A 25,749-nucleotide genomic window follows, 5' to 3' on the forward strand; every position below is an offset into this window, starting at 1 on the left:
ATTGAATTACTCCAGCACTTTGTCTATCTTTGGTATAAATCAGCATCTGCAGTTCTCGATGATTCTACATGATTATATTAATCCTGTTCACCATGGCGATTGGATATTAAATGGTTGAGAGAATCTGTCTTGGCCATCCTATTGGGCATTGCCTTTATAGGTTTATTCCACTTCCTGGATGAAAATGTTTCTCTGATTTCCTCTCAACATCTTGCCCTAAACATATACCCTCTTCAAATGCCCTTTGGGGCAAAATTTACTCTTAGTAGACGGTGGAAATGCTTTTGGGTGTCAGAAGACGAGTCACTCAACACAGGATACTGACAAGGTCTCTTGCAGGATGTTGATCGATAAGGTATTGGGGGTCATTAAACCTGTGATTGAGTTAGTGATTGAATGCAAAAAAAATTATCTGGCAAAGATACATGCCTTTATTTCTCACATTTTGCTGGTTTTGACCATGGCTGAAAGAAAATGCTACTTATGTACTTATTCCCAAATAAATTTGCAATTTGATTTGCTAAAATTAGATTAAAAAAAATTCAATCATTGCTTTGCTTTTCAGTTGCTGTCCTAATTATTTTACTCGTATCCAACCTTTGTCCTGACTGAATCCTTGGAAGGTGCACATCTTACAGCTTAAACTTAGTCAAGTGGCTGTACTCTATAGAATTTGAGTGTTTCATTTAGACTATGCAGTAACAATCCATGCCCTAATACTATCCTATCACACACTAGGGACAATATCTAAGTCAATTGTGTGTCAGGATCAGTTCCTGTGGATTGGAGGGTAGCTAATGTCCCACTTTTTAAGAAAGGAGCGAGAGAGAAAACGGGAAATTATAGACCAGTTAGTCTGACATCAGTGGTGGGGAAGATGCTGGAGTCAATTATAAAAGACGAAATTGTGGAGCATTTGGATAGTAGTGTCAAGTCAAGTTTATTTGTCACATACACAATGTGCAGTGAAATGAAAGTGGCAATGCCTGCGGATTGTGCACAAAAAGAATTGCAGTCACAGCATATAAATAAAGTTAATAAGTTACTATAGTGTAGACAAAAATGTAGTCTCTGGGGTTATAAAAGTTGACAGTTCTGATGGCCTGTGGGGTGATGGCGTTTGCCTGACCGTAGCATCTGGAACAGTCCGTTACTGGGGTCCTTCATAATCTTGCTTGCTCTGGAACTGCACCTCCTGATGTATAGGTCCTGCAGGGGGACGAGTGTAGTTCCCATGGTGCGTTCTGCTGAACGCACTACTCTCTGCAGGGCCATCCTGTCCTGGGCAGAGCTGTTCCCAAACCAGACTGTAATGTTGCTGGACAGGATGCTCTCTACAGCCCCAGAGTAGAAGCAATGAAGGATCCTCAGAGACACTGAATTTCCTCAGCTGTCTGAGGTGGTAAGGGCGCTGCTTTGCCTTACCCACCAGTGCGGCAATGTGTGTTGCCCCTGTCAGATCCTCTGTGATGCGGACTCCCAAGTATTTAAAACTGCTCACCCTATCCACAGTAGACCCATTTATCTCCAGTGGCGTGTACGCCCTTGGATGTTTAGCCCTGACTCGGAACAGGATTGTTCCGAGTCAGCATGGATTTACGAAGGGGAAATCATGCTTGACTAATCTGGAATTCTTTGAGGATGTAACCAGGAAAATTGACAGGGGAGAGCCGGTGGATGTGGTGTACCTCGACTTTCAGAAAGCCTTTGACAAGATTCCACATAGGAGATTAGTGGGCAAAATTAGAGCACATGGTATTGGAGGTAGGGTACTGACATGGATAGAAAATTGGTTGACAGACAGAAAGCAAAGAGTGGGGATAAATGGGTCCCTTTCAGAATGGTAGGCAGTAACTAGTGGGGTACTGCAAGGCTCGGTGTTGGGACTGCAGCTATTTACAATATACATTAATGACGGATGAAGGGATTAAAAGTACCATTAGCAAATTTGCAGATGATACAAAGCTGGGTGGTAGTGTGAACTGAGGAAGATGCTATGAGGTTGCAGGGTGACTTGGACAGGTTGTGTGAATGGGCGGATGCATGGCAGATGCAGTTTCATGTGGATAAGTGTGAGGTTATCCACTTTGGTGGTAAGAATAGGAAGGCAGAGTATTATCTGAATGGTGTCAAGTTAGGAACAGGGGACGTACAACGAGATCTGGGTGTCCTAGTGCATCAGTCACTGAAAGGAAGCATGCAGGTACAGCAGGCAGTGAAGAAAGCCAATGGAATGTTGGCCTTCATAACAAGAGGAGTTGAGTATAGGAGCAAAGAGGTCCTGCAATTGTACAGGGCCCTAGTGAGACCGCACCTGGAGTACTGTGTGCAGTTTTGGTCTCCAAATTTGAGGAAGGATATTCTTGCTATTGAGGGCGTGCAGCGTAGGTTTACTAGGTTAATTCCCGGAATGGCGGGACTATCATATGTTGAAAGACGAGCGACTAGGCTTATATACACTGGAATTTAGAAGGATGAGAGGAGATCTTATCGAAACGTATAAGATTATTAAGGGGTTGGACACGTTAGAGGCAGAAAACATGTTCCCAATGTTGGGGGAGTCCAGAACAAGGGGCCACAGTTTAAGAATAAGTGGTAGGCCATTTAGAACTGAGATGAAGAAAAACTTTTTCAGTCTGAGAGTTGTGAATCTGGAATTCTCTGCCTCAGAAGGCAGTGGAGGCCAATTCTCTGAATGCAGTCAAGAGAGAGCTGGATAGAGCTCTTAAGGATAGCGGAGTCAGGGGGTATGGGGAGAAGGCAGGAACGGGGTACTGATTGAGAATGATCAGCCATGATCACATTGAATGGCAGTGCTGGCTCGAAGGGCCGAATGGCCTCCTCCTGCACCTATTGTCTATTGAGTATGGGAGGAAACTGGAGCACAGGCACAGGATATACAAACTACAGACAGCACCTGTAATTGGTATCGATCACTGGTGCTGTAACTCTACCACCATGCCACCCAATTAGGAGTGGAAGAAGATAACATGCTTGAAGGTGAAACTTAGGGTAGAGATGGTTACCAAGAATTAAGAGGGATCTTGATCAGCTGGGCAAGAGGAATGCCAAATGGATTTTAATTCAGATAAGTGAAGTGTTGCAACATGGGAAGTCAGGGCTTAACAGTGAATGGGAAAGTGTTGTAGAGCAGTGCTACTTCTCCAGGATAGACACTTGTGATTTATGGTACGCTGCAGGGAATCAGTGCTTTAAAGCACATCAAGTCATAGAGGCCTAAATATAGAAAGTGGAAGCCACAAAGTTGGGAACAGATTACATTTTATTCTACAACCCCACTGTTCACCACAGTGTAATGCACATTGCTTCAATTGCTATGGACTCATCAGCCCCAAGTGCTCAGTTGTGTTTCCATGACACACAAAGCATGAAAAGTACTCCCCATATTGGCACACTCAAGTCAATTCATTGCATTTTGCTGGCACCAGCATGCCAGGGTTATCAAAGTTAATGCTTTCTAAATGGATTTTTTTTTCCAACCAACATTTCAAACTGAACAAGTACAAGCACTTTCTGGGAGAACTGCACTTTTAAAAAACAGTATGAAGAATTGCAGTAGGTTCTGAAATGACTTCAGTTATGCCCTTGAATTAATTTAAACTCAGTCTAATTTGTGGTGCAGTAACAAAGACACTCACAGAAAAGTTTGGCAACATGTTTATCCACATACATAATAACCATGCACAATCAAGTGACAATACATATTTACAAAATGGTTGTACTTAACAGAATACAGGGCCTATTAATGCCATGGAAGTAACTGTGTCCTCCATCATTAAGAATCATTTGTTCCAATGTGTCAGTCACAGGCAATTTTTTTTCAGGCTGGGGAAAAAGGCAAGGGGCAATGGGGAAGTGGTATTGAAATGGCCAGCATTCACCACACGGGTGACATTTTAATGTTTGGAAACTCCACCATTTAAATACAGACTACGGTAGTCCTTTACAGGAAGTCCTAATAATATGCAATGGCATTGCAAACAACACTGCAGGGAGTCAATATGGTCAATCGAGTATTCTTTTTAGATGCAACCGAAGACAAACCAAAAATCAACCAAATATGAAACATGTGCATGATTTGAAACTGTCCAAATCCAACTGGAAACTGCTTTCTTCCAAAACAATAAACTTCTCATTCAATCCCAATGTCAAGAAGTTTAATTTCTCCACACTTGACCAGGCAATGCAAGCTGGGATTGGCGACAGGCTTTGTGGATATTTACATGCTTCAGGAATGTCAGCTTTTAATGTACTCAGCTATTAACTAATCAGGGCAAAGCAGCACTCTAGGTTGTGTGGTTACATTAAGATGCAGCAGATAGACCACAATTTAGTTATAATTAATAGATCTCGTTACCAATAGCTGCATGGAATAGGAAAAGAGTTTTCCTTTGTGAAGATTCAAAGCAGAAGATATAAATACTTTGACAGGATATAAAGGCCTCCATAGCTATAAAAAAAGTGTTCCACAGTTTGAACATATTGCAGTCTGGATGTTTTCATACCGAAACTCTCAATGACAGAAGCATAAATATGCACAAGCTCAAATTTGCAAAAGAAATATCTAAAAGGGGCATGTGTTTCTTTTGTCTTTTAAAAAAAATATGTACATAAAGTATTGCTCAACATAGTCTTGAATGTTTTCATAATTACAAGCAAAGAATAGATGCACATGCAATGTAGTCACATTAAAAGGGATATTCTGTCTGCAAAAAGGAATGTGAATTCTACTGTTATAACTTTTGGACAGGATTTCATCAATCACAGGACAAGACAGAAGCAATTACAACACTGCAATGCACAGCCAAGAAAGAGTTGGGATTTGGGGAGGGACATAGCTTAAGTAAATCACATATTCTGGCAACACTGCAGTTTATTAGATTTCTGCCCATCAGTTGTTGGTGGTACACTGATATCTACGACGTTGTTACCAGGCGATTCATCGTGAGCCGATCGATCAGAAATCTGCTTCTGTGAAACTATGCGGTAAATTTCTGGTTTAAAAAAGAGAAAAGGGAACTTTATAACCAAGATATTTAACTCTACAGTCCAAAGTTGAGGTACTTATTTTCTTAGTCATAATCTGCTCTTGATTTCTCAAACCTTGAGAGATTTATTTTGTTGAAATTTAAAGAAAACACAAATGCAATTAAATACGTATTCTTACAGAAATATATACCCGTCAAGTCCATGTAACACCCGAGTTATAAAACTCGTCCCTTTCTACCATACAATTGCTGTGACAAGCAAATAATAGACCTCGATCACACTTGTGAGCAAAGCCTCATTTAATTGGAGCACTTTCCCTGCTAATATAATTATCCTCTGACACATAGATTTCAATTAATTATACCTATAGGACTAATGTTACAATTCTATTCTTTGGTGCAGTGTCATATTAGAACATGGCAGAGATTCATTCTGCAGTAAGCCTTGCTTAGAACTAGAATAAAACTAAGGCAGATACAGCTTGAATTGGGACATGATTTGTTCCCCGGCACCATGGTTTCCTCTGCTAACCTAAAGGAGTGGGGTGGGTGTTGGGGGCAAGATATGGCATCGTAGAGACTCTCACGCAGAAATACTTTTCTTGAACTCTTGGACATACCAAATTACTATGAGTTGAAGTTTTACTGAAGTGTGAATTGTAGTAAAGTAGGGACAGTCAGGAAATCTGCATAATTAGATGAAATACAAGATATTTTGTATTCATTTAGTGCTATCATTGTTCTATAATTAATGAGTTAATGCTGAGCCATTACAAGTATAGGTCAGCGAACTTAAATTTGAGCTTATTTTACTTTAGCTTGTGGAAATCTAAAATGATGGAGCTAACAGCAGGCCAATAGTTTAAAGAGGTTTATTACATTACCTGTAAGAATATTTTTAAATGCTTCCTCTACATTCGTTGAATCCAGTGCAGATGTTTCAATAAATGAAAGATTGTTCTTTTCTAAAAAAAGAAATATTTTGTGAGCAAAAGGCAGAGAACTTTTAATGGTAGATTTGGAGCAGCAATTTGGACATCCTTGGGTGATTTTCATAAAAATCCTATAAATAAACCTTTCAGCTTGTTGCACCCAATCTAATAATAATAATAATCATGGCCAGTCCTCAACTTTGTAATTCATAACACCTCAGTTCCTTATCAGCTTTCACTACTGTTTATGTCGCCAGATAGAAATCCAGGAAAGCATATACATCTTGAAATAGTTTCAGCTGCATATTTAAGGGTTTTTGTACTGAAGGAGCCTCTGCATAACTTCACTTTTCAAAATAGTTTCACAGCAGACTAATAATTTTTCATTCTAGCCTCCCACACATTTTGCATCTCCCCTGAACATCTGCTAATTCTCCCCATTTTTAATCCTGTCGCCTTGATGCCCAATATTCTCATCCTTATTTATAAATTTGCCCTGTTTTATATCACCTGCAAACGCTAAACTTCAGCCAGCTCCTGACAGAGACAAGGTCTTGAAGAGCATTACTTTAATCTGAACTGCAGCTCAAGACAAGCGAGCCTAACTCACCAGCCTGACATTACATTTGAAAAGGACCACAATAAACTGATACTAATATCTAAAAATCATGGGCATTCAGGAGAACAAGGTTAGAGCAATCATTACAACAATCATGCTTATGGAAAAAGTGTTTAAAAACTTTAATTGACATGTTGCTAGCAACTACATCAACACAGTATAGAAATGTAGTGTTTAACCAATTTTGTAGTACTAAATCAAAATACCATATCCTAATGGAATCTTTAATTGTACATCAGAGATTCTATTGTGCACTTGAATGCTGAATGATTCAATAGCCATTACCTAAAGCTGTAAATGTGCTCTGTAAATGCTGAATAAATCCCAGGGATCTAATCAGTGATTAGTAGTTCTTTTTGAAAGTACACTAGCTGGCTGTGCATTAATTGCCACTTTATTATTCTATTCATAAAAATTAAAGTTACACTATCAAATAGATGCTAAATTGTTAATAGATTAGCATTAGAAATTGTAATATGATATTGCTTTAAAAAATCTTGAGCTACTTAAGCGCTCATTGGGTCTTGATTGTTGAGCCCCCTCTCTCCCATGAAGACAAATTAACACTGGAATACAACTCCATAAATATTGGTTCTGCATTGGCACAGCAACATTGTGTAAGTTCTTCAAGCATCTCTTCTGCCTGACCCACTGAGTTACTCTAGCATTTTATGTATTTCTTTGGCATAAACCAACATCAGCAGTTCTGTGTCATTACCTAGGTGCTGGCAGCTTACTTCACCCTGAAAACATTCATCCATGCAGGGAGGCATCATTGGACAAAGATGATGAATCCAGATTCTATTATTTTATTCATTGGGCAAGTAGTGGCATCACATTTCAGTGTTAACCTATTACAATTAACTTAAAATTATCCTCCCAAATTTATAATTACTGTACTTTTAATCAAGTAAAACACATCACATAAATAGCCAAGCGTGTTATGGTCATGTACAACACCTACCTGCAAAGGCCCGTGCCTCATCCGTGGGCACAGCTCGGAGATGACGTAGGTCACTCTTGTTCCCAACCAGCATGATAACAATATTGTTGTCAGCATGGTCTCGTAATTCCTTCAGCCACCGCTCGACATTCTCGTACGTAAGATGCTTGGCAATATCATACACCAGCAGGGCACCTACAGCTCCACGGTAGTACCTGAGAACACACACGCGCAGCCCAGATAGTATCAGTCATTTATGCTCACCCGATATTGCCAGCACCCTTGCATTCCGTGGCACATGGTGAATTCTATGTGTAGTCAGCATCGATGATTAGAAAGCTCTTGCTAATGAGTTACTCAGTGATGGTGGTATGGTGATGGACACAGGAGGGTGCATGGAAAAGTAAGAGAGAGAAACTGTTCTTGAGGTTTGCACTTAGGTTTGATGCAGGTCATATTCCAGAGAGAAGTCACAGAGGCCAGGTAACTTCTCGGTGGTACAAAAAACAGCTTTAACAATGTTAGTCTTGATCCTTTCCCATTTGTCTTTCAACTTGCACTTAATTCTGGGGATGACCAAAGGTTCTAAATTTGGACAAAAACAATTTAAAAGCATATGCAAGATTAGGGAATATGAAGTCAGACAAGGCCTTTGAGAAATAAAGCAAACAGGAAAAAACTCAAGCAGGCCACTAGAAGGGCCAAAAGGGGCCATAAAATGTTATTGGCACGTCAGATTAAATAAAATCCCAAGGCTTTTACATGTACATTAAAAACAAGATTAACAGGGAGAATATAGATCCATTCAAGGTATAGGAGAGAATTTATATTTGGAGTCAGTGGATGTAGGCCAGGTAGTAACAAGTAGCTTGCATTTGTATTTACCAAAGAGAAGGTTGTGAAGAACAACTTGATCAGTGCAGGGTCTACTAATATGCTAAGGCGGTTTGAGATCAAACAGGTGGTGTTGGGTTTCTTAAAAAGCATTGGATAAATCCCCAGGGCCTGATGGGATCCATTGGGAGGCAAAACAGTGACTGCAATGGCCTTGAAGATGACCTTTGCAACCTCACTAGCCACAGAGAGTAGCCAGAGATGCTCCTTTAAGAGAAGTAGAGATAATCCAGGAAATTATAGGCCAATACACCTTGCTGTCAGTTGGTAAGGAAACTTGAGGATTCTTAGGGATAGGATGTACTCACATTTGGAAGGGAATGGGATAATAAAGGAGAATCAGCATGGCTTTGTCCATGGAAGGTCATGTCTTATTAACTTGAATTCTTTGAACAGGTGACAAAGGTGATTGATGAGGATAGGGTAATGCATGATGCCTGCATGGATTTTTGTAAGGATTTTGATAAAGTCCCTCATGGTGGGTTGATTCAGAAGATTGAGATGCATGGAATCCATGGTGACTTAGATTCAGAACGGACTTATGGAAGACAGAGGGTAGTGGTGCAAGGGTGAAATTCTGGCTAAAGGTCTGAGACCAGTGATGTTTTGCAGAGCCCAATATATCATTGACATAAATGTAGATGAGTTGGCTCGGAAGTTAGCAGACACCAAAACTGGAGGAGTTGTGGTCATTGAGGAAGGCTGTCATAACAGGATCTATATATCAATCCCACAGATCCCTGAAAACACGAGTAAAGTGGCAAAGGTGCAAATGGTAAAACTAAGCCATATACAGTATTCAAAGGAGGCAATGGAATTCAAGAGCGTGGAAGTCATGTTGCATGAAACTTTGGTTAGGCCACCTATGGAGCATTGTGTGTAGATCTGGTTGCCTCATTATGGAAAGGATGTGGCGGTTTTGGAGAGGGTGCAGAAGGGGTTTACCAGAACGTTGTCTGAATTGGAGGGTAATAACTATAAAAAGAGGCGGAACAAATTTGGATTGTTTTTTTCTGAAGCATCAGAAGTCGAGGAGAGTAGTGTATAAAATTATGGGAGTCATAGTTCAGGCAGTCTGTCAGAACCCTTTTCCTCCAGGGTAAAAATATCAAAGACTAAAGGGCATTGCTTTAAAGTCAGAGCAAGAAGTTTAAAGAATATGTACAGGGGATTTTTTTTGTTTTGAACACAGAGTGGAGGGTGTCTGGATGCGCTGCCAGGTGTAGTGATGGGAACAGATGTTAGGGGCATTTAAGATAGCTACGTAGATATGTTGGTTAATGGAGGGATATGGATCACGTGCAAGTAGAGGAGATTAGTTTCACTTCATGTTTGGCATAGATATTGTGGGGTGAAGGCAGCATCTTGTCCACTGTCCTGTTCCAGGTTATAATTCCTTTGTAGAAACAGTTTCTGTTTTGTTCATTATCTTAATGCGCAACTATCTTTACTTTTGAACCAGTGCTTTCTAATTTCCAGAGATGATTTGTACTTCCATCAGCTTTCTAAATAACACATTTGGTGGCTAACAAAATCATTTACTGATTCTTGATAGAGGCAGCCCTGAGAGCCCTGACGCCCTACCTTGACTGATCCATTATTTCTCAGTGCCAGAAAATTATATACATCTTAACCTGTTCTCCTTAGAATGTGCATACATCTGGTTACTTTATAATTGCTATTAATTATCTACATTTAGAAATGAAATGCTTACGCTGAAGTGATGGCACGGTATCGCTCCTGCCCAGCCGTGTCCCAGATCTGTGCTTTAATTGTCTTTCCATCCACCTGGATACTCCTGGTGGCAAACTCCACTCCAATGGTGCTTTTACTTTCCAGATTAAACTCATTACGCGTGAACCTTGACAAGAGGTTGCTCTTTCCAACCCCTGAATCGCCAATCAGCACAACTGGAAGAGAGAGAGCACATCAAACATTTAGCTGCTGTTATTCAGTAAGGAAAAGGCTATTCGTCCCAGCTTGTTACACATCCTGAATTTTCTTTCACTCAGTATTTGTCCCGAACCTCAGATGGTGAAGTCGGCAAATCACACTTAAGCAAGCAGTTAAGGGCACGAGTGACTGAGCAATATCTTCACTGCTTCTGACAGTATGGTCATGTATTCACACTTCCCAACTGAAATGTTTGCTGAAGTTTAAACATGATTGCCTCCACAGATGCTGCTTGATCTGCCAGGTTCCTCCATGGTTTTGATGTTGCTCAGAATAGAGCATCTGCAGTCCGTTGGCTCCATAACTCAAAACATTCTTAGCGCCAGGTCTGCACAGCATAGAAACAGGCCCTTCGGATCACCTTGTCCATGCCAACCAAGTTTTCATACTGGACTACTAGCTCTTGCCTGGATTTGGCCTATATCCCTCTAAACTCTTCCTATCCACATAACTCTACAAATGTTGATTAAAAGTCATAATTGCATTCATTACCATATATTCCTCTGGCAGCTCATTCCAAATACAGACTACCATCTGAGAGAGAAGGTTGCCCGCGGCCCCTCTTAAATCTCTTAACTTTCACCTTAAGCCCACGCCCTCTAGGTTTTGAATCCTCTACCCTGAGAAAAAGACTCAGCTTTCACTCTATCCATGCCCTTCATGATCTGTTACATCTCAAAACATAACTCCCCTCAGCCTCTATGTGACAAAGAAAAACATCCCAGCTTATCCAACCTTCCTCCAATACTTAAGTCTACAATCCCAAGTAACGTCCTCTTATTTCCGAATAGTGAATCCTTTATGCCTCCTTTCCAAATTAATTCATTCTTCCTACAGCTGGGTGACCAGAACTGAATACAGTACTTCAAGTGTGGTCCCACAATAACTGGTACAGCTGCATCCTGACGTCTCTATTTTTGTACGCAATCCCCTTCCCAATGATTGTAGGAAGGAACTGCAGATCCTGGTTTAAATCGAAGATCGACAAATGTTGGAGTAACTCAGTGGGACAGGCAGCATCTGTGAATAGAAGGAATGGGTGACGTTTTGGTTCGAGACTCTTGTTCAGATTGAAGTCTGAACGTCACGCATTCCTTCTATCCAGAGATGCTGCCTGTCCCACTGAGTTACTCCAGCATTTTGTGTCACCCTTCCCAATGAATTGTGCCAAATGTCTTCACCACACTGTCCACTGACTCACCACTTTTTGGAACCATGTACCTATGCTCCCACATCACTGTTCTACAATGTTCTCTAGGGTATATATGTAACAAACAGCAGCGGACCCTGCACTGACTGCCTGGGCACTCCACTGGTAACAGGCCAATCAGAAAACAACCTAGCAATCGGCCAAATAGCCCTCCACTCCTTCATCCAAGCCAAATTTGAAACCAATTGACTGATTAAGCTCACAGGGCTGCAGTACCCTGGCTTATTGTTGCTGCCCTTCTTAAATAACAGTACAACATTAGCCACCCTCCTGTCTTTCTGAACTTCACCCGATGTCAAAGGTAGTGGAAATATCTCTGCAGAACAATCTCATACATAACTAGTTTTAATAGTATGGATCGTTGTTTATTCCACCACAAGTCCTCAAAAACTGAAATATGAAATGCTTTACAAATTAACATTCAACACTTGCAACCTTTTTCACAAAGCGTGTTACAGACCTCCCAACATTTGATTTTACAAATTCAAAAATTTGATGTCCAAATTCAGAACTTTACATCAAAATTCATAATATGGCGCATAATGCAACTTTTCAGCAAAAAAAAGTATGCACACCAAATGCACGTACACATTGCGCTACATTCACATGTGAAAAATGACTGTTTTTCCAACAGTCTGTAGTTCTTGGACTACAGGTACAATGTCAGGCCTATCATGAGTATATTCTACTAGTATAGAAAGGTTATTGAACAGAAATAGTTTTTACAACAATGAAAAATTTGTTTTGCTTTGTTTTTTTTTATTTTGCTTTTTCCTTACACATCCCATTTCTCTTGATATTTAATAAAAGAACAATGGTCATAAAATGTATGACTAAGTTATGAAGAAAACGTTTCATTTAAAAAACTGCACATACCTAATTTAATTGAAGACATACTTGCTCCAGTGGTCTTCAACTGCAAATGGTCCATGTCCCCACCCCCCTTACTCCCCCCCACCCCACCCCCCTTACTCCCCCCCACCCCTCCTCCTCCCTTCATCCACCCCCCACTCCCTCCTCCCACTCCACTCCTCCCCCATCCCCTCTCAACATCAACGGGCCTCACGCTCCGCAGCGAGGCGAGAAGCCAGCGGCAGGGCGAGGGACGAGGGGAAGGGCGAGACCAGCGGCGAGAGGCGAGGCCCGGCCAGCGGCGAGAGGCCGGGCCAGCGGCGAGAGGCCGGGCCAGCGGCGAGAGGCCGGGCCAGCGGCGAGAGGCCGGGCCAGCGGCGAGAGGCCGGGCCAGCGGCGAGAGGCCGGGCCAGCGGCGAGTGGCGACGCCGGGCCAGCGGCGAGAGGCGAGGCCGGGCCAGCGGCGAGAGGCGAGGCCGGGCCAGCAGCGAGGCCGGGCCAGCGGCGAGAGGCGAGGCCGGGCCAGCGGCGAGGCCGGGCCAGCGGCGAGGCCGGGCCAGCGGAGAGAGGCCGGGCCAGCGGAGAGAGGCGAGGCCGGGCCAGCGGCGAGAGGCGAGGCCGGGCCAGCGGCGAGAGGCGAGGCCGGGCCAGCGGCGAGAGGCGAGGCCGGGCCAGCGGCGAGAGGCGAGGCCGGGCCAGCGGCGAGAGGCGAGGCCGGGCCAGCGGCGAGAGGCGAGGCCGGGCCAGCGGCGAGGGGCGGGGCATGTGTTTTGCGGTAAAATGTGAGGCGAATTGAGACTGGCGGAAATGAAATAAGAAAGCGGAAACTTTCCGCCAAATTCGGAAGGGTTGGGAGGTCTGGTGGTATGTACAGTATATACAATGAGCTGCCAGAGGAGATGTTTGAGGCAGGTACTATAGCAACATTTAAAAGGCATTTGGACAGGTACATGAATAGGAAAAGTTTAGAGTAAGTGGGGTATCTTGGTCGACATGGGCCAAAGAGCTTGTTTCAGCGCTGTATGATTATTACTCTATGACTGAAGTAATTTGTGAATGGGGTATGTATATGTAGCCCAGCGCAATACTGATTAGGTCATTGATGTATTCAGAACAAGTCTAAATAAAACAGGATATAGCCTGCAATAATCCGGATGGTGGCAAAAAATACAAGCAAAAAGGAACATATAATAATGCAGCATAAAACCTAAAGTTATGCAAAGTTTACAATTACTAGTCTAATCTTTATAGTTTGCTAGATATGTCTCCACATTTGAAAGTTAAATTTGATTTCAATAATGAAATTTTACTGCTGCAGATCAATATTTAATGTATATTTATAATCAAAACCACATACTGGTTTTAGCACAGAACAAAATCATACTATTATGACAAGTATACATTTAAGTTTCAGAAAGCAATTGTTTATCCGCAATAAGAAATGTATTATAATCCAAATCTGACTGAGCATGAAAACCATATCTAATCAAACTCAGTCAGGGCCGGGACCTTATCTGCACACATCATACGAGCCCAAAGTCTGTTTTGAATCAGGTAGTCAACTATATTTTTTAACAAATGTCACATCTAAAGCAGATTTGTTGCTGCAGAAATTCCAAGTATTTTCTTGGTTATAAGAAAATATGAAAGAGCAGGAATTGGTCTAATCCCCAGAGCTCCAGCATTCAAGATTATGACAGATTGTTTACCTCAGCACTACTTTCCTTTGTCAACTCCATATCCTCAGGAGAAAATAGCAACTGAAGGATTAGTTCCTCCACGACAAATAAAATACAATGTCATTTTCCTCCTCTCTAAATCTATACTGAAACAAGTACCTGCACCAATTTCTTTGTTCTTTTCCCAGTATTTTAAAAAGCATGGAATTTATTAACTAGCTCAGTATCTCAATTTTTAAGTGCTCTTATTGATGTTACAGCACCTTTTAAATTGGTCAAATAAAACTAGTCTTTTATCCCCTTAGTTCTGTAGTGAATATTGGGGTCAGCTCATTACTTCATCATACTGACTAAATATGAATATGCTGGAGAATGGCTTTTTACTGCAATACTATATGATCCTACTCATTATAAGCAAAATGAAACATTTTGTTTAAGGGAAATCCCTTGAAGTGTTGAAAAACTCAAATAAAATTAGTAGTTCTTGGTTTACACAAGCTATTTTTGGATTCCAGTTTTAACCTACTTTGCTGTTTGATTGGGGAGCAGGATATGGATCATGAATGCACTGCAAGGACTTGGTAGGTAAGAATGTTGAAAGCTGTTTTCAAAAATTAAGTTGCTGGGGTGGCAAGAATGAAAATAATACAAGTATATACTTGACAAGGCAAATATTACTAATTCATGCTGTTCCGCTGAACCTGTAAATGTTCTTGAATGTGGGATGGCAAATTCCAATAGGTAGACTTCAAATTGATAGCATAGAAAAGGGTTTACAAAGTTAGCAAAATTATCAAGGACCCTCATGTAACTGGAAACTCATACTGCCAAGCACAACTATGTCTGGAATTCCAGATTGTCTTTTCAAAAGAGAATATCATGAAAATGTATTGGTGTCGGAAACGGCTCACATAAAAACAGGTTATGGTGTTTGAGATATTCAACATTAGACTTTAGAGATATAACGTGGAAATAGGCACTTCAGCCAACCAAGTCCGTGCCGACCTGCGATCACCCCATACACTAGATCTATCCTACACTAAGGACTATTTACAATTTTACCAAAGAAAATTAACCCACAAACCTGTATGTCTTTGGAGTGTGGGAGGAACCCGGAACACCCGGAGAAAACCCACACGGCCACAGGGAGAATGTACAAACTCCGTACTGACAGCACACATAGTCAGGATTGAACGCGAGTCTCTGGCGCTGTAAGGCAGCAACTCTACCGCTGCACCACTGTGTTGCCCCAATTAATGGAATTCATTCCTGTAAACCTCTTTTAAATTTACAGATCTTACATTTCCACATTCTTTTTAAAAAAACATCAATTTTTCACATTATCAATTTCTCTCTGATTCTGCAATAGAATCAGGTGATACAGATATTACAAGTAGTTAGAAATTATACAAGTTTACATAGGTTGTTTCCATGAGAGGTTAATTTGAAAGCAAGAATCTATTGGTCACCAGGAAACTATATTTCATCTCAACTTCACTTGCGCAACAGAACCAACAATTACTTCTTTGTACTAGTTTATTTCTGATGAGAGGGTGATATATTAGCACAAATTTACTGGTTCTTCGGGATAATAATCATTCTTGCATTTCCTTGGAAGGTTTACATAATATTCAATTAATTTCACAATTTCTTAGAATATGAAGCAAACCATTCCAGTACTCAGCATTCAGCAACATTCATTTGTAGCCCAAAAATGACAAGCAATGTTCATGCCAGATAAAGACATCTCCAATAAGATAGTCTAAAATTATACTTGCCATTCAACATGCATTAAGTCCCCTATTAGTGGCCAGGAATTCAACTATAGCAGCCGCACATTACTGTGGTAAGAACAGGTCCGTAGCTGGGTATTTAGCAGTTTGTGATTCACTTAATAAAGCTTTTCCACTTTCTACAAGAAAGTTGGTGTGCTAAAGTTTTCTTCTTCTGTCGTGAAAGAGGGCAGTTTCAACTGCACAAGCTTGACATCAGAGGACAACACATCCTACACTCTTAATGATAGTGGAGTCAGGGGGTATGGGGAGAGGGTAGGAACGGGGTACTGATTGTGGATGATCAGCCACGATCACATTGAATGGCTCGAGGGGGCCTACTCCTGCACCTATTGTCTACCTGAATGGAAATCCACCAACCATGCTAAACATTCACAGCATTTGCAAAAGGCACTGCAGTTATTTCCCCATGAGTTATCATTTATGTCTGAAATTAGTACATTGATAAATAGACATATTAGGAGTATTCATAATGTATTAGAAGCTAGGTTAGGAGCTTTAGGATACCATGGAACATTCCTTAAGCATGTTTTTCCCCCCATTTAAGCCCCAAATCTGTAAATTTGTGTGCATTTGATCTTCCATTACATATTATTCAAACATTTTCTCCAAACGTGCAACATGGTCAAATGCAATTATCCAAGAAGCTGGACAACCATTTTTTAAAATAAAAATTCCATTGTTCTTAGTACAAAACAATTAAACTTTTAAAGCAGAACAGACAAATAGACCCATCTTGGATCCCCCTCCCCCTTTTTGATCTTGTCAATGTTTGACAAATAGAATTATCAACATGAACAAATCATAACAGGGAACTCATGAAATATAACCCAACAAAGATTTGATTTGTCCTTTTGCATACCTTTCATTCATTTTTTTAAATGTACCTTTTCACGTCTCTCATTTTCCTCTTCCCTTACTCTCTCAGTCTGAAGAAGGGTGCAGACTCGAAATGTCACCTATTCCTTTTCTCACGAGATGTTGCCTGACCTGCTGAGTTACTCTAGCATTTTGTGTCCATCCTTGGTGTAAACTAGCATTTGCAGTTCCTTCCAACACAAAGCTTTTTATCTGTTCAAAGTGCAGTTGCTACCCTTGTATGGTACATGAAGACTCGAGAAAAAGTTGGCCTGTCCCCAGATGAAAAGAGTTGCATTTGTTGAATAGCCACATGTAACAATTGCGCCCTATAGTAATTAATGCCTCCTGTTGAACCCCTTTGGGTGAATTGAAAAGCATTCATTACTATAGGGCGCAATTGTTACATGTGGCTATTCAACAAATGCAACTCTTTTCATCTGGGGACAGGCCAATTTTTTCTCGAGTCTTCAGGTACCATACATTGTGGCCTTCACACTTTTTACATCAACAGAAAAAAACCTCAAGATTGCTTTTAATGTCACAGTTTTGAGAATTAAAGCAATGCAATTATGTCTCTCTGAACCCACACATAATTACAAAAGTCTGAAAAAGGGAGAACTTTTTCAGTCAGAGAGTGGTGAAGGTGTGGAATTCTCTGCCTCAAAAGGCAGTGGAGGCCAGTTCGTTGGATGCTTTCAAGAGAGAGCTGGATAGAGCTCTTAAGGATAGCGGAGTGAGGGGGTATGGGGAGAAGGCAGGAACGGGGTACTGATTGAGAGTGATCAGCCATGATCGCATTGAATGGCGGTGCTGGCTCGAAGGGCTGAATGGCCTACTCCTGCACCTATTGTCTATTGTCTATTGAAACGTCACACATTCCTTCTCTCCAGAGATGCTGCCTGCCCGCTGAGTTACTCCAGAATTTTGCATCTACCTAACACTATTAACAAAACAGTTGAAATGTCAGGAGCTCCTTATTTCAAGTTGGAGCTTTAACTTGTTACTAATTAGTTCAGTCAAAAGTTACCTCCAGCCATTCACAGGTACCTCCAGACATACAACTTGCATAAATGAAGATAAGCTAAGGTATCTAAAAAGAAAAGTGAACACTACATCAAGCAAGCAACCATTTGTGGACAGATTTTTTTTCTTTTCATAATAGCCACGGGGCCAAGGTGAGTGGCACCCTCTCCCCTTCCCTGTCCCCCCTCTATGAGGAATGGGCCCAACGGGTCCACTTGGTCTAGTAATAGTTAAAAGTCTTAGTTAAAATGGCAAAACGTTATTTTTAGCATATTTAAAACACTGAACCTACTTAACATTAATGCAAGGTATCACAAAATGCTGGAGTAACTCAGCAGGTCAGGCAGCATCTCTGGAGAGAAGGAATGGGACTGACCTGTTGAGTTACTTATTCCAGCATTTTGTGATACCTTCGATTTGTACCTAACATTAATGCAAAATCATTGTAGAGATCCAACTTTAAATTGTCATAGGGTTAAACCATTTCTATCCCAATTGAGGACACAAGGCCACGAGAAAGGAAACACATACAAAAAGAGTTGATTTTTGTTAGGGTGCAAAGTAAAGAGAAAGGTGGTGCAGTAAAACAGATAAAAAGCTGAAAAATAAATTCTGAAATATCTAGCAAAAAAACAGATCAGTTACATGGAAGGCAATTGATGTCATCGCGCATGCTTTGTGTATTGGCACCAATGTTGTACTTTGAAAAAACTGTCTTGATCCTGTAACAGGGCAGTGTATTTCATGCTACATTTGCCAAGTGACAGTTACAGCCTAACATTCAGCTGAATTATAATACTTCGTCCTCACGTTGCTGATAAGTTTTCATACAACCATCATGTTTTACAGAAATCCTACTTCAACATCATATGGCCACATAGTGCGGGGCAGGAGGGAGTCGTGCAATGAGTAGATGATGAAAAAAGTTACAAATTCATACTTATGCGGAAGATACATGAAACCATTCCCAAGAAAGTCTTACACCTACAGAAAATAACATCTTAATTTGTAAGAAAAAATAATTCCAATGTTATTGCGTAATTAAACTGCAATGAAGTCAAAACTGAATTACATCTGCAGATGATAAATCAGCTGCCAATAGTTTATTTGTTGCAGACTTCAGGTATTTGGTTGGAGAGGGATTTTTTCCTCTAGGTTAGAGATCCTGCGGTCAGCACTTCCTCATTCCTTTCTGATCGCAAGTTAACAACCGTCTACTGAGAAATTTTTAAAAAGTCGTCCACTATGAAGGAGTTTTTTTTGGTACCTTTCACCCAGGTTGAAGGCTCAAAGCCTGAGGCCTACCTCTAATTGCGAATAAAACAGTCCGTATATTTAAAAAATCCATTCATTCACATACCTTTAAAGAGGTAATCGTACTCATCATCTCTAGCTCCCATGTTAGCGTCAATTTAACCAGCTTCCACCAAAGCAAAAAAAAAAAAGGCTGCAACAACCGCAAAAAGCAAAACCCCTTCCTTTTTTTTTTTCGGCCGAGCCTCAAGCCCAACCCCTCAGCGGACAGCCGGAAGTCCAGCTCAGCCCGCCCACCGCCGCGGTGAGTGGCAGCGCGAAGGACCAATCAGAGACCGTCCCGTCTCAATCTGCCATTGCTATCGTGACCGCACCCGTGTTTGATTGGTCGAGATCAACCCCTGGTCCCGCCTTCTATCACATTCGCTCCAAATGATTGGTCGTTCCACCTATCAATTGGGGAGAATCTGGTCACTGGTTGTGTAGATCGCCTGTCATTCACGGTCACCGTCCTGGCAAACCCCTACCGGCGCGGATTCGCCCCGCCTCCTCCCCTCCCCTCAGTCCAGGAAGAGTCGTGCGCATCGTAGATGGTCGTGTAGAGGCGATGGGCCAAATGAAAGGTTGAGCCGCTCCCCGGGCATCCACACCCCCCTACCGAAGAAGGCGCTAACTCTGAGGTAACGCAAAACAAATGGCAGGCCATCGTATTTTAAAAATAAATACGGTGGCACGGTGCGGCGGCGTGCGTCATAATCACGGGATTGGGTTTATTTGGTGGTTAAAATGTCTCCTCAAACGGTCATTTAATCAGGCCTCCCTGTGAACTGTCAGACGGTTTGCAGCTTGACACTTCTGCAAGGATCCTCCTGTGACAACTCGGGGGGGGGGGGAAACTAGCCAAATTCTTCAGTGGTTTGATTAATTGATAAACTCCAAGATAAATCTGTTTTCTGACAAAAGTCTGTGCGTCTCGAATAATGTTCCAGGTGAGTTGTCAAATCTGAAATCTTTGGGTATGAGACAGGCTTGTTGACTGAAAACCAACTCACTGACCCAACGTAGTGTCAAAGTTCACTTTGACTGAACACTCCTGGATTAATATCCTACTGGAAAGTCTACCAGAAGTGAGTAATGGTATCACAGTGACATGTTTTTTCTTTGTTAGTGGTTGATCACTTCTGAGACAAGATAAGATTTTCTATTATTTTACTCACTACCTTATGCGATTGAAACTCGAACATGTACATAAGAAAAAGCAGGCAGGAGAATGTGGTTGAGAGGGAAAGCTAATTCAGCCATGATTGACTGGTGGAGTCGACTCCATCGGTTGACTGGCCTAATTCTGTTCCTATGATTTATGAACTTATGGGGTTGAGATAGAAAAATAGATCAACCATGAATAAATGGTGGAGCAGACTCGATGGGCCGAATGGACCTATTTTTCTACTACATCTTAAGTTCATCACAAAATGAAAAACGTAAGAAACTGTAGGTGCTCAAATCTATGAAAGCAGAAAGTAGTGGAAACGCCGGTTAAAGCAGAATCTGTGGAGAGAGAAATTTGGAATGACTTGTTTTCACTACATAATTGAGGACAGTGAATGACAGTTATAAGGTTTGCTCTTGTAATATATTGATGAAGTTCAGCTCAGGTCACGGATATATTTGGTAAATAATTTTCTGGCAAGTAGGTAAAAGAAGGATATTATTTATTTGCTTTTTGAAAGTGTAATATGTATTTTTATACATAACAATAATGTATGTATAAAAATGTACTTGGTTGAAGGGGATTTGTGTAAGCTACTTTGTTTTGCTTTTCCTTTTTGGTACTTGGTTTGGAATGGTTAGTGTCTCTTGTTGCATACTTTCCTTTTACTGGGAATGATCATTTGATTTATGGACCTTTTCTGAGTTTTCAAGAGAATATAGCTATATAATTAGGTTGTGAAATATGCAACTTTTTTCTTTGTTTTGTTTTAGCAAAAGGGTTGACTTTGAAAGTGTTATGGAGAATTGGAAAGTGAGTAAAAATGTAATTGAAATGTATTCATAGATTAAAAAGATAATTGAGATTTATTAAAATGAATAAATTTCACTGAAATTTATTAAGAGTTAATGAGTGGCTGAAGGCTGCTGTGCACTCAGTTATTCATCTGTTTAGCATTAATTATCTTGAGAATTTTTTTATGACTTGGCAATGTCATGAAAGTAAAGCCTTTGGAACTTCACGTGTAATACTTGTTTAATGCTTGTAGGACTATAAAATATACTTTAACTTTCTTATTTGATAAGAAATAAGATTTGGTGGCTTCTTAAAACAAGTTGAATAGTAATCAAGGACACATTTTTCCATTAGCAACTAGAGGAAATGCATTTAAGAGAATTGGTAGAACAAATGTGGAGATGAGAGATATCTGAAATGCATTGCCGGACAAGTGGTGAAAGAATTATGACTTATAGAATTAAACATAGACTTGGAAAAGGAATAATTACCAGGGCCACAGAGAGAGAGAACGAGGCAATGGGAGAAATTCAATAACTCTTTCTGAAGAGCGGGAAAGAGTATAGTGGGCCAAATAACTGCCTCTATTCTTTAGAATGCTATGATTAAATTCTATAATTATTTTGTATGAGAAACTTCATAATCATTCATGAATAAAAATATTATTGTTTGAAAGTTAGAACAAAACTGTTCAGCTTTATTAAACTTACAAATAGAAGAAAAAATTACGGTCCTAGAGGTGTAGTTAATAATTAAAATACCAATGACTGCTTCAATGATGCCAATATGCAATTGAATTTTTGTCAATTTTGTGTTGTGATTTCTTTTTAAAGGAAATTAGTATTTTTCTAAAATTCTTAACTTTAAGAATAACCACATTTGCTATTTGCACCTGTTCAGAAACACACACTGTAAGTCTTAAAGTTATGGGAATAATTGTTTGGTTCTTACCAAATAGGTGTTGTGTGGAAAAATAAAATGGATAAATAAGTTCATGTCTAGGAAACCAGTTTAGCTTTCAGATTTAAAAATCTGTGCATTGTTTAAGATGTATATAATGATCAGAATGTACAAGCATAATAACAAATTAACCTCGCACAATTGAGGAGAAGTTGTAACTCGCCACAAATCTCAATTATTCTTTTTCTTTTGTTGAATATGAATCTCTTCATTGGTAATTTTAATGCATATTTTAAAATATCTCAAGATTTGTCATTATTCAATATTCTTTCCCAAATGCGACTGTGGTGTGAACTGATATTAGCCTTAAACCCGCTGTCCCCGGCTGCTCTATACAAATGGGCTTTTAGTTGGATAAAAGTTATATTTTTTTGGTACAACCATTCTGGGATTTTTTCTAGACTGAATCCTAGAATGTGTGTTGATTCTTGGCCTAACTCTAAACAAAAAATGTGTAGGAAAGAACTGCAGATGCTGTTTTAAATCGAAGGTAGACACAAAATGCTGGAGTAGCTCAGCTGAACAGGCATCTCTGGAGAGAAGGAATGGGTGTCGTTTTCAGAAGGGTCTCAACCCGAAACATCACCCATTCCTTCTCTCCAGAGATGCTGCCTGTCCCGCTGAGTTACTCCAGCATTTTGTGTCTAAACAAAAAATGTTACATTGCCAGCAAGCCTGCAGTGTTTCCCCATATTGTGGCTTTGGTAAGCCTAATGTAATAAAATAAGTGAGTTGCAACAGGGAAAGGATACAGAAATTTACTTTTTACTTAACTTTTCAAGGTCAAGGTTTCAAGGTCAGTTTATTGTCACATGTACCAATTATGGTACAGTGAAATTGCATCAAATATTGCAAGTAAAGGCTGTGGTGCTTATCCTATCTGCAACTTAAATGATTTAAAAAATGTAACTAGTTTGCTTCAAACAAATACTTAACGGTCAAATAAATCCAGAATGTCAATTTCATGATAGTGTGAGAGTTATACAGAATGGAACAAGCCCTTTGGCCCAACCAGCCATGCATACCAAGATGTCCATCCGAGCTGTCCCATTTGCGTGCATTATACAATACAGAATACAGAGCTTTATTTGTCATTCGGTACCGAGGTACCGAACGAAATTACATTGCAGTCACACACAAAAAAAAAGAACACAAGACACATGACCCCAACACAAACATCCATCACAGTGACTCCAAACACCCCCTCACTGTGATGGAGGCCACAAAACTTCCACTCTCTTCCCCACGCCCACGGACAGACAGCTCGTCCCCGACCGACCCGCACAGTCCCCGTAAGGGGATGGAAGTCCCCGCGGCCCACATCCCTCTAACCCTTGGTTTTATCTTGCCAAGAGAAATACCTCGCATTTGTCCAAATTAAATCCCAACTGCCATTCTTTGGCCCACTTCCCTAGTTCACCTGGATTCTATTATAAACTCTAATAACCGTCTTCACCACTAATTTTAGGATAGATGACAAAGAATCATGGACCCAGCACTGATTTGTGGCAGCACACCACTGGTGATCGGTTTCAATCTGAATAACAACCCTTTACCCACACTCCTTCCACCAAGCCAGTTTTGATTCCAATTGCCTCGCTCATCCTAGATGCCATGTGATTAACCTTCCAGGCTAGCCTACCATGTGGGGCCTTGTTATAATCCACAAAGATCTTGCTAAAATCCATGAAGAAAACGTCTCTACCGCTCTGCCCTCGGCAATCCTCTTCATCGCCTCTTTTTTTTTTTAACGATGTGATCATGAATAAGCTACATATTCACAAACTTTTGGAGAGAACATGGTGGACACTTGTGTCTCATTTCTTCCTCAACTCTATTCTGAAGAAATTTGAACAAATGATGGTTGATCTATTAATTCGATAGCTGCACCGTGAGTGTCACAAGTACAGTCAAAATAATGGTGCATACATTTTTCCCCCCTCATTCAGCTTTTGGGAAATGGAAAGAACAAAGAACAACTTTGATTTATGTAAGGGTGTGTAGGAAGGGACTGCAGATGCTGATTTAAACCGAAGATAGACACAAAAGGCTGGGGTAACTCAGCGGGACAGGCAGTATCTCTGGAGAGAAGATGTGGGTGACATTTCAGGTTGAGACTCTTCTTCAGCCACATTTACAACTTTGATTTATGTGTGAGGTGGTTGGAGACACTTGTTTGTAATGGATGAACTCTTCGAAGCAGCGATTGGATGTCAGCAATATTTGGAGCTCTGGAGGAAATTGCTGTTGTAAGCAAAATTTAAGGACAAATTACTACTTTCACTAGACACCTGGCTTATAGCAACTCCACTAGATTCCCTAGATCAGAATGTGAACAAAACTGTAAACGTAGCTGAAAAATAATATAATTTCTCAATTTTAATCTTGTATTTTCCTTCATCATTCCAAGTCTGGACTATTGACTCAATAAAACAGTCATTCCTTCCACAAGATGAAAAAAAAAATTGCTTTTCTCTATAAATTGTTGTTCAATTATAGTTCCATGCTCATCTTTTCTTGATTTTGATGTATTTAAAAAAAAATTTGCAAAAGAAAACAAGGGAGTTGACGAGAAAGATCTGATCTGCTTTTGGGAAGGGTTTGATATTTAAGCTGTATGACTTTTTTTTTTAGAGATACAGTGCGGAAACAGGCCCTTCGGCCCACCCAGTCCGCGCCGCCCAGCGATCCCCGCACATTAACACTATCTTACACAAACTAGGAACAATTTTTACATTTTTACCCAGTCAATTAACCTACATACATACCTGTACGTCTTTGGAGTGTGGGAGGAAACCGAAGATCTCGGAGAAAACCCACGCAGGTCACGGGGAGAACGTACAAACTCCGTACAGACGGCGCCCGTAGTCAGGATCGAACCTGAGTCTCCAGCGCTGCATTTGCTGTAAGGCAACAACTCTACCGCCGCGCCGTGATTTGTAAACCTCTATTTGTCAAAAATAGTGGTGACATTTTTACCACTATTTGCATACTAACATAAAACGGAATATTGGCATTAGATATGAAGATTATTGTACAAGAAAATAACTGCAGATGCTGGTACAAATCGATTTATTCACAAAAAGCTGGAGTAACTCAGCAGGTCAGGCAGCATCTCGGGAGAGAAGGAATGGGTGACGTTTCGGGTCGAGACCCTTATTGTGTTAGTTTGGACAATATTTTCTCCAGTTCAGTTGTATTTGCATTGAAGGATTTTCTCAAATTCTGATATCGCTTTCAAATAATATTCTGAAACCTCGACTCACTTAGTATTCAGTTTGTGTTCCCAGGAACAGGAGTGCTAATGGAATTGGCATTAAAAGAGATCATTATGGGAATGATGCATGAAAAGCGAGATGAGTTATTGGCAGTTCTATTGTGCCAAGACCCTGGTTGAAGCACTGTTCTCTGCTGCCGCTCCTGCAAGAACTATATTGTTAAAGTTGAAACTACCTGGTTAAATAGTCCAAAGAAGGGCCCTGACTTGAAACGTTACCTATCCATGTTTTCCAGAGATGCTGCCTGACCTGCTGAGTTACTCCAGAAATTTATGTCCTTTTACATTGTTAAAGTGATTGCTTCACACTGTGATTTGATGTACAGTGAACTACGAAAGCCATATGCAAGGCCTGACTGTGAGGGTATTGTATATATTGCAATTAGGGTGCTGAGATATCGGGTTTAGGGCTGCACCTGGGCATGCATGACATGTCCAGGCCATTGCTGGGGATTGGTAGAAACAACTTTTTATGTTTACAACCC

General features: G+C 40.7%; 2 protein-coding genes across 2 annotated transcripts in view; one reads left to right on the top strand and one right to left on the bottom strand.

Annotated features, from left to right (window-relative positions):
- Window positions 1-2,739: 2,739 nt before the first annotated feature.
- Window positions 2,740-19,305, bottom strand: LOC144607311 (ras-related protein Rab-11B). The gene is made up of 5 exons (XM_078424060.1): window positions 19,129-19,305; window positions 10,112-10,307; window positions 7,525-7,718; window positions 5,894-5,974; window positions 2,740-5,015 (listed from the first exon to the last, which is right to left on the bottom strand). The coding sequence occupies exons 1-5, from the start codon at window positions 19,166-19,168 to the stop codon at window positions 4,870-4,872; spliced, it is 657 nt and encodes a 218-aa protein (XP_078280186.1). The 5' UTR covers window positions 19,169-19,305; the 3' UTR covers window positions 2,740-4,869.
- Window positions 19,306-19,590: 285 nt separating this feature from the next.
- Window positions 19,591-25,749, top strand: part of marchf2 (membrane-associated ring finger (C3HC4) 2) — a 36,658-nt gene continuing 30,499 nt past the window's right edge. The window contains exon 1 of the mRNA XM_078424082.1: window positions 19,591-19,702. The gene's annotated coding sequence lies outside the window, so the exon portion shown is untranslated. The remainder of the gene's footprint in view (window positions 19,703-25,749) is intronic.

Source organism: Rhinoraja longicauda, chromosome 28, assembly GCF_053455715.1.
Source record: "Rhinoraja longicauda isolate Sanriku21f chromosome 28, sRhiLon1.1, whole genome shotgun sequence".
NCBI classification, from domain to species: domain Eukaryota; kingdom Metazoa; phylum Chordata; class Chondrichthyes; order Rajiformes; family Arhynchobatidae; genus Rhinoraja; species Rhinoraja longicauda.

What these genes read in the sequence shown, in the direction of transcription:
- LOC144607311 (XM_078424060.1), bottom strand. Translation starts at nt 19,168, where the DNA reads ATGGGAGCTAGAGATGATGAGTACGATTACCTCTTTAAAG. An exon ending in GTACGATTACCTCTTTAAAG is followed by an intron (nt 10,308 to 19,128) that starts GTATGTGAATGA and finishes TCTCTCTTCCAG; the next exon opens with TTGTGCTGATTGGCGATTCA. An exon ending in TGAGGCACGGGCCTTTGCAG is followed by an intron (nt 5,975 to 7,524) that starts GTAGGTGTTGTA and finishes TTCTTTTTTTAG; the next exon opens with AAAAGAACAATCTTTCATTT.